This window comes from Lipotes vexillifer, unplaced genomic scaffold, assembly GCF_000442215.2.
Source record: "Lipotes vexillifer unplaced genomic scaffold, Lipotes_vexillifer_v1.1 scaffold234, whole genome shotgun sequence".
In the NCBI taxonomy this organism is placed as follows: Eukaryota; Metazoa; Chordata; class Mammalia; order Artiodactyla; family Lipotidae; genus Lipotes; species Lipotes vexillifer.
Window position 1 is genome coordinate 187,790 of NW_006782612.1, and position 9,844 is coordinate 197,633.

General features: G+C 40.6%; 1 protein-coding gene across 2 annotated transcripts in view; it reads left to right on the forward strand.

Moving 5' to 3' along the window:
- VPS41 (VPS41 subunit of HOPS complex) overlaps nucleotides 1–9,844 on the forward strand; it is a 153,012-nt gene that overhangs the window by 140,112 nt on the left and 3,056 nt on the right. For both annotated transcript variants that reach the window (XM_007455327.1, XM_007455328.1), the window contains 3 exons: nucleotides 603–657; nucleotides 1,352–1,492; nucleotides 2,750–2,886. In XM_007455327.1, coding sequence (XP_007455389.1) covers nucleotides 603–657; nucleotides 1,352–1,492; nucleotides 2,750–2,886 — 333 coding nt within the window. The remainder of the gene's footprint in view (nucleotides 1–602; nucleotides 658–1,351; nucleotides 1,493–2,749; nucleotides 2,887–9,844) is intronic.

The following is a 9,844-nucleotide window of genomic DNA, read 5'->3' on the forward strand; positions in this document are numbered from 1 at the left end:
TTGCATCGGCAGGCGGACTGTCAACCACTGCGCCACCAGGGAAGCCCTTCCTCTCACTTTTGACAGATCCTTGAGCAGAGTTCTCTTAGATCTTGTGAGCCGGCAATAGAAATATTCCCAGTGTTTAATTCTTTACGCAGATGTGTGCTGAGCTATGGTGTGCTCCATACTGGGAACTTGCAGCCGTGAACCGTAGTGCGTACCTGGAGGGCGCAATTCAGTGGAGGGAAACGGGGCTTAGACCAGTGCCTGTGAATTAGGTGGGGGGCAGTGCCATGAAGAAACCTCAAGTAGCATAAAGAGAGAAAGCTTGGTGGGAAAGAGCCTTTCTTTTAGCATCTTGCTTTCTGCCTTTGCTCTGGAATGTTCTGCCTCAAACATGTTATCAGTTAAATTGTGTAGGGTCCAGTACCTCTCTGAGAGGCAAATCAGGAGAGCCACAAGCAAAACTTAGGAGGTTTGTGTTTTGTTTCTGCTTTGTTTTGTTTTTAAAGGGAGGCAATGAAAACAGTTCTTTCACACTTGTATGTTTAAGTGACTCTGTGGATATTTGTTCTTGGCTGGTAACCCATAACAACTTTTTTACCCTGCTTTATTTGAAGGCTCTTGAGATCTGTCAACAGAGAAACTTTGTAGAAGAGACAGTTTATCTTCTGAGTAAGTAGCTTTTATTCATTTTGGTCCCCATAAACTAAGGAATGGGGTGACAACGTGATGTAAAGTGTGTAAGAATGGACATAGGTTTTAGACCAAAGTAACACAGAGGTTAGAGCCTGATTTCCATTAGAAATTGAATATTTAGTAAAGGAGACTTCACAGCTCAGTAGAGAAGGTAGCATCATTTAATAAACGCTACTGAGATAACAATTAGAATTGTGTAATAAATGACCAAAACTGTATCAGTTCACACCTTACAATATAAATCACAATAAACTGTAGATGGGTTGAGAAGTTTTGTGTTTTTTTTCCCCAATTATCATAAGAAGGAAGTCAGAATCTGACAGACCTTGATTCAGATTCCAGATCTGCCATTTAGTAGCTGTATGACCTTGGCAAGGCACTGACATTTCTATGTCCTCTTTTATAAAACAGAAATATTAGTAGAACATACCTCGTAAGATTATAGTGATGATTACATGAAATAATTCATGTGAAGCGCTTAAATGAGTACTCAGGACAAAGTAAACACCCAGTGAGTAGGAAATACTGATTTTACTGAGTTACAGACGTCATATAAGGAAATATGTTTTCTGTCATAGCCATCAAACTATGTAAACAAATTAAGAGATATGTGATTTCCCTTAAAATGTTTTATTACATTATCCTAAGTGTATTTCTCACATTTTGCTAGGCCGAATGGGTAACAGCCGAAGTGCCCTGAAGATGATCATGGAGGAATTACATGACGTCGATAAAGCGATTGACTTTGCCAAGGAACAGGATGATGGGGAACTCTGGGAAGATCTGATTTTATATTCCATCGACAAACCACGTAAGCAGAAAAGCCATCTGCAATCACAACCTCTTTCTCTCCGTTTAGCCAGTTGTGTCTAGAGTAGGAATCATCTCAAGATGCAGTGAGTTAAAAATACGGTGAAGTGTCTATAATAAAAGTAGGCCAGGTACAGAGTAATGATTTCCAGAACTCTTCCTGTGCAGGGAAGCCTGGAGCCTCATCACTTCGTATTAGCTGAACTTGATAAAGAACACTTGGTTGAAGCATATTTCTACCTACTGCACCCAAATGGAATAGAAGATTTTGGTTTTGTTTGTGCACAGAGGGCATTTATTTTGAAAGTGTATAGTCTAGCCCTTATCGAGTCTCTTTATGGAAACCCATAACCGTTACTGGACATTGACCATATATGGAGGTTTGCTACTGTAGCGTTGAGCCTCTCTTTCCCGCCCTGTTTTATCAGTGCAGCACCAGGAGCGTATGTATATCTGCTGCCTCTCCTTGACCATCTGCCTTGGGTCTCCCATTTTGGAAGGAAACAAGGGCAGTCACCTGACAGTAACGCAAGTCCTCTTTTAAAGACATAGATATGATTCAGAAACTGGCAGTCGTGGTTTAAAATCTTTCCCCTTCCCTTTTTTATTTTTTGGTCGGAAGCCTTATCTGTTTCAAGATTTTCAAGTTCTAGAAACCGCTGTTAACGATTGGTTTTTAATAAGAGATTCAAGAGGAGGGTGTTATTCAAGTCCACTTCAGATTAAGGTAGCTACATGCACATATAGCTTGAAGAATCTAGTTTAGCATGATAGAGTGGTGGTCTAAGGATCTTAAAGGAGGCAAAGTTGGGGTAATGAAACACACTGTGAACCTGGGCCTGCCCTGGGTTTGAATTTGGGTTCAAAAATCGCTAGCTGTGTGACCCTGGATGAATTCATTAATCACCCCATTTTCCTTTTCTGGAAAATGGGAACAAATAGCATTCCTACCTTGGCAAAATAGGAGAAAAGTATATGATAGCTGAGCTACAGTAAATTCTCAAATACTAGTTGCCCCCCTTTGACATTACAAACTGTGTTCTGAAGTAATCGTTTGTTCTCCATCTCATTTTTTAATCCCTGCTCATTTAGCTTCTCCTTCGAGGAAGGTAAAGGAAGATTAGTTCCTGGGAGGGTTTAACAATTCAAATGCTTTTTAACACTTACTTAAAGGAAATAACTTTTGCCCTGAGTTACTTTCGACCTAAAATTGCATTAGCTACACTGCTTATATGTTGTTTTCCGCGGTGTCTTGTAGCCTTTATCACCGGCTTGTTAAACAACATCGGCACGCATGTTGACCCAATTCTACTGATTCACCGTATTAAGGAAGGAATGGAGATTCCTAATTTGAGAGACTCCTTGGTTAAAATTCTGCAAGACTACAATCTGCAAGTAAGTATCTTTTCTTGGACAAATGAGCATATGCTGAGTGAGCTGACTGACTACTGGATAAACATTTCTGGGGCTTATTTTGGACATCAATTCAATTTGATAGTCACATTTTACTTAGGCCCAGATATTTGGAATACCATTCAAACAGAGAAATTAGAAATACCAACCACCCTTGGAGGAAGCCATCGGTATTTCTTAACTATCCCCGGATTTACTCTTCTTGATGAGCAGGGATTCTTACATTTATGGGATAAATATAGCACGGCATTTGGGAAGGTGCAGGAGTAGTTACAGTGGCTATTAGATCAGACCACCCAAACCACTTTTAAGTAGAATGAGCATTGTGTCCATTTGGAGAAATGAAAAAAAATTTTTTTTTTCAAATAGCTTGATCATTTCCTTGAAGCCACTCAGTAACCTCTTGCCTGAAAGATGTTAAAATAACAGAATTTTATTTTACCTTTTGTCTGTTTTCTAGAGTATTACAAGCTTACTGTCTGCAGTAGTTCAGAATTTGTGATCAGAGCCATGGAACTTATTATCTTCTTATAAATAATTAATATGCTAATCACAAAGCATCCCGACCTTCCTTAAAAAGCCGCTAACAGCGACTGTATTTCGGAATGCTGGTAGCTTCCAGAGACCTTGAAACTATTTAAAGCCCATCTCTTGAAAAATTCAGACTGTTCTTTCTCTGGCTCGTTTGAAAATGAGTTTTTGGTAGAATGTGGATGAAATGGCTTTCCTGGAAACATTGAGATTTTGCAGGTAGAGCCGAAAGACAAGGTCGTGGGCAGAGAAGTGGTCTCCAGGGTAGGAAAGGAGGAGCATGTGATGACGACTTGTGGGCTTGTCGTCACTGTGAAGGGTGCAGAGCTGGGGGGCCGCCTGCTGAAGGAAAAGGAGGAAGATCCATGGCATCAAAAAGAAAAGTCAGAGCTGTAAAGGGATGAGAGAGCTGGAGGGCCAGGATCTTGTGGCCAGGGAGGAGGATACTGTTACGTGAAAATCTCCAAAGGAGTCGTTGGGAAGATGTTCAGAAAGTGCGGTGAAGGGAGACGTCCGGTGGAGTTAGTCAAGAAACCATGAGGGCAGGAGTCGTCCAGGGTCCAGCTTCCTCCTTGAACTGGGAGGTTAACCCTGCAGCCCACAGGTGACTGTGGTCTTACTGGGTAACACAGCTTTAAAGAGGAGGTCTTCCTGAGGGTGGAAAGTGACAAAACAAGGGGCCTTGGCTTAGGAGGCTTTTGGGAAATTGGGGGTCACGGGAAAGAAATGGGTATTTGGTTTCGGCAAGTAGGTTGACGATCTGTTCTACAAAAATCTTCCAGATGAACAGGTATTTATCTGTGGTGGAATTCGGAGGCTTGCAGGTGAGGTGAGCCAGGGAAAGGTTATTGCAGGAAGGAAGAGGAAGGCCAGGAAGGAAGGAGGAATGTAGGAATGGGTTAATGGATAGGAGAGGTGACATGAAGGGCTTGTGCTTTGTGCAGCACCCGAGGGATACAGAAGAGCCATCCAGGCAGCAAATGATACACTTCGTTCTGAAGCGTGCATCGGCTTTGGGGAAAGCAGTTCCAGTGTCAGACCTCGTAAAGCTCGGGGCATGAGTGAGCTCGATAATGATGTGTATCTCCTCAGTACTCGCCACCCCTGGGTCTGCCTGGATATGCTCCAAGTTGCAAATTCCAGTTTGTTGGGAAGTCATTTAAGTGTCTCTGAACAAGTCTACCCCCGGGAAGGTGACAACATAATTCCCCCTCCTGTCCTTCAGCTCTACTATGTGAAGCCTAGCCTCTAGGTTGAAAAACGTGCCTACAAAAACACCTGGGTTCTTTCTGGAGAACCAAGCTCTTCCTAGGTTCTTTCTGGAGAACCAAGCTCAGGGGCACCACTGGGTCTCACTGCTCATTAATGTTTTATCAATGTACTTGCATAGTTCGGAGTCAGCCGGGAATAAAAATAAAATTATTATTAGGTGCAAAGTGAATTCTGGATAAAAAAATTAGCCACTAAACAGCTGCTAAATCAATATTTTATCCTCTTAACTTTTAAATGTAATGAGAGCTTTTCCTTAAGATGTGTAAGTGTGCAGTTGGTGGTGTGTTAAGGAGGCCGGGGGTTACTTTGCCAGTGAGTCCGAGGAGTGGTGGCAGCCTGTAAATCCCCGACGGGGCCGGGGTGGGGTGGGGAGTCTCCTCTGGCCCTCAGACATCTTGCTGGAGGATGCAGAGAGAAAATGCTCTACTGGGGCAGGTTGTTCAAAGAATCCCAGGAGGTACTTCCTACTTATACATGAAGAAAGAATTTTGAATTATTTTCTATGAAAAAGGTGACCTTTTTTATTAATAATAGAAATTTATTTTCTTTCTCTAGAAATCACTGAAAATAAATCTATTCATAGAGCATTTTGAAGCTTCCAGAAAGGTTTCACATTCATTTAATTTTTTATTCTGTCTAGTGTCTTCATTTGTTTCATAAAACTGTAGTCGAGTTTCACATGTTTTAATGGGATAAAAAATTCCCAAGATTTTGCAGGTCCATGAATTTGCAAGGATCTGGACCCTGCTGTGCATGAGGGCAGGCAGTGAGGCGGAATGACCGTGGGGGACATTAAGAACCATTCAGTAAATGTTAGGGAAAGGTTATCACAGGGCTTCTCAGCACCTTTTTTTTTTTTTTTTTTTTTTTTTTTTGCGGTACGCGGGCCTCTCACTGCTGTGGCCTCTCCCGTTGCGGAGCACAGGCTCCGGACACATAATAGAAATTTATTTTCTTTCTCTAGAAATCACTGAAAATAAATCTATTCATAGAGCATTTTGAAGCTTCCAGAAAGGTTTCACATTCATTTAATTTTTTATTCTGTCTAGTGTCTTCATTTGTTTCATAAAACTGTAGTCGAGTTTCACATGTTTTAATGGGATAAAAAATTCCCAAGATTTTGCAGGTCCATGAATTTGCAAGGATCTGGACCCTGCTGTGCATGAGGGCAGGCAGTGAGGCGGAATGACCGTGGGGGACATTAAGAACCATTCAGTAAATGTTAGGGAAAGGTTATCACAGGGCTTCTCAGCACTTTTTTTTTTTTTTTTTGCTAATTTGCATTCGGAATCCAAGGGTCAGATTTACAATCAAGTAGACAGCATTTTAAAACTTATTTGGCCACTGAAAATGCTTTGGGAGATGACTCCTTAGTGAATTGCTAACTGGAAAGAGAAGGTACAGAGAAAGTTGGGGGGAAAAATTTCTTCTGGTTCTAATTTCATGTTTTCTAAAATGCAACAACTTTTCTCAGTTGAAGTTTAGCATGAGGCATGTTAGATGTCTATGACATCATTAAAGTTAAGGAAAAACCAACCACATTATCAGTGTTTCAACTGTTTAACTTATTTTCATATTTTTATACCTTGTTACATTGTTAGCACAATGCTTCAACAAGATTTAAAAGCTTCAGTGAAGTAAGAAGGATAAACCCCTTATCATACTTCATAAACCTAAAATGTTTCTAGGTCTGATTTCAAGGACAAAGGGCACTTGTTTTGACAGAAATTATTTATGAAACAATATGATATGATATTTCTATTTTTACATTAAACTGACCACAATTTCCAAATTATTTTTATGCTGTTTCATATAAGACATTTTATTTACAAATTTAGCATTTATTTATTGTATTTATTTAGCATTTATATCCACTTCCATTGCTTTTTTTTTCCCCTCTTAAAACACTTCTCTTTTGACAGTCTTATTTGACAGTCGTTTTCAGTAATGATCCTTAAGGAACTGTCATCTCCATTTTACATGTAAGAAGACTGAGTCTCAAAAAGTTTTGACTCGCCAGCCTGGGAAGGTGAGGAACTGGGTTTGAACTCAGATACTCTGACTAAATGTGTTTTTCTCACTAGTTGTCCCATTGGTCTCTGGAGATGAATTCACTGTGCCGGCACGTTACAACACAGGAATATATAGGATTGTCTTGGAAGATGAACGGGCAACCTGTTGTCTTTAAAGAGCGGTGGACATGGTATTTGCAGACGTGGTCCCGGCTTTGCCATTAACAAGCCTGCTGACCTTTGGGGAGGGCACATACTCTCTCTGGGTGTCCATTTTCCCATTAGATTAAATCAGTATTTGTTAAGCCTGGCTGCACACCAGAACTATCTGAATGCTTTTCTTAAATTACCAAGTTTCAGGTACCACCCCAGATCTACTGGAGAGGATTAGGGACTAGGTCCTTAGACCACTTCGGTGTTTCTTATACACTCAGCCTGGCACTGGGCAATGCATTGACATTTAGGAGCTTCTAGATTAGACTGTCTCTGAAGTATTTCTCTCAAGTTCTCAGTACGGTCGTTTCGTAAGCAAGCCTTTATATAGCGAATGCAGCTGCGTAGTCTTAGTGATATTTCTATGGAAATCATCCATAATACTTATTTTGGAATCTGTAATAAAGTAGCTTAGATTTTTCAGCATAAGTTTTTTAAGTTATATGTTTGATTGTTTATAAACACATTTATTTAAATATTTGTGTGCCTACTGTGTTAGATCCTGTGCTGGGTAGGTACTTACAGGGCTTCCATGTGTTGTCTCAGGGACCAGGAGATGAGTAGAATGCAGCTCGAGCAGCTCATGATCTGAATGAATATTTCTAGGAGAAGCAAAAAGCTTTAACACGTCTCGTTAGACTTCACACATGTACATGAACACGCACACAGGTAAACTGACTCCAGACATCTCTGCGTCCATCAAAGTTCTTTTCCCATATTTACATTTGCTACAAACTCCATGTGCCTTTAGCATTGCCCCATAGGTCTCTACTTTGAAACCCAGAGACAAATGAATTAAGAGGAAATAGCGACTTTTTTCCTATCTGCCTTTTTGGGGGGCCCACATGGGTTTCTTTTTGACCCCCAGTGCATAAGCCCTTAATTTCTTCCAAGAAAGAGTTTTTAAATTTATATATCCCCAAAATAAACTTTTAAGATAAAATCTATTTTTTTTCCTTTAAAATTATTTCAGTTTGGCTTCATCACAGCTTTTAGGTGACACAGGTAGCCTGGGACAACCAACTATAGCTTCTTTGCTCAATCCGGTACATGCCTACTTTGTGCTATTGTAAATGTCAATGTGATTGCATTTATAATTCTGTTTTGAACTCCAGCGTGAGGCCTTAGCGTCTTTGTCTTTTCCTTCTTATTTCTCTGCAATTCATCACCTTGATAATAATCCCAACAAAAAGCAAAGCTTTTTCAAGTAGAATTTAAATCCCACTGCATTGTGGCCTAAATGATGGATCAGAAATTAGGTAAAATGGTTTCTAGGTCTAGCTCTGGTATCTTACTGGGGGCTTCTAAAACCAGGTAGCTATCTCACATGCGATGCCGATGATAAGCACTACAGTATGAACAAGGCAATGTCAGCAAAACGTTCAACATTTCAAAGACTCTTTGAAAATAGAAATCTCAGAAACTTGGCAATCTTGTATGGCACTTTTCCCATGGCAGCTGTTTTTAATGAACCGTAATAACTTTGCTGATGTACAGTCCTTTTTGCCTTATAAAATGTGAGTCTGGTGCTTTGCTTTTGCTTGGAATTATTATCAATGATGATGAACTGCAGAGAAATAAGCAAAAAGAGGGAGAGTCTTGTGTTAGTTTTCAACAGCTATCTTATAAATATGTTCTTATTTAATCTTATAATAGAAGAAGCTACAACTGATTGTCATGAAAACGATGAAAAAGAAAGAATTAAGGTAACATTAAACAAAATTTAGAAAAACTGAGAACTATGGAGGGAAACAGTGGAACGTTAAGGAAACTAGAGTGGCTGAGAAGGAGATAGGAAGTCGTTAGTAACATACAGAGCTCTACTTGTGTATCTTCCCTTCTCCTGGCTATGTGCCTCTGAATACTCAAGTTTTTCCTAGAAAATACTTTCTGTGGGCGGACAGATTGTGCCTGTTTAGAAAAATGTAATCCTGGTGAAGAAATGGTTCCTTCTTAGTTGGTGTTGGTGTTTTCTCTTCCCTGTTTTCTTTTTTAAGTTTGCAGACACCGTGGCTTCTGTCTAGACTGCCAGGCCCACCATTCATGCCATGGGCCTTAAAGACCCACTCAGGGTCATAGCCAGCTCTTTTTGAAGCATTTTGCTGTGACTGTGACACTAAAGTTTTTATTTTAGTATTAGAGGCTGGGCAGCTAGATACGTTTGCTTATAAATTTTCTTAAAGTTTACCAACGTTAGTATTTCTTATTTTTCTCTTCTTCCTGTATGCTTTCGTGATGTCTGTTACAGTTTTAATGTCTTTTTAAAATGAATCTGAAAATTTCAATTTCTAGCAGCATTTTAAAGAATAAAACATAATAGGCAGGGTCTCAATTAATGTAGAAACAGTAAAATCATGTAGTTTCCTGCTCATCAGCTTTAGAAATGGTGGGCATAGAACTTTGGACATCTGTTTTCTTGGCTCATGTAACTAGGCGAGAAACCGTCTGGGTGCATTCACCCAATACCTGTGCTCCTCGGGATTTGAGAGGAGGACGTGTTATCATAGCCGATTGGGGACGGAGGACCACAGCTGACCGCTTCCAGTTCCCTCCCCTGGTGGCGTGAATTGAAAGCATGTGAAAACAGAACGTCAACGTGGGTTTTAGAGTTGAGAGTGACTTTGGTGTGAAAAAGGTCAGGATGCAGCTCTGCCTTTGCCGTGACCCAGAGCTGGATGGCACGGAGGCGGCGATGTCTTCATTGTGTGACTTTCCATGGCACTTCCACAGAGCCTCACAGAACCACGGGCACTAAGACCCGCTGGGCCAGAAGAGGAAGATGTGGGCGCTGCACCAGAGTCTCCCAGCCCTTGAGCATCTCCCTCTTTGAAAAGCGGCATCTGGCTTAAGCACACCTCACAACTTGCAATAAAATACCGCCCCCCCCCCAAAAAAAAAAAAAAAAAAAAAAC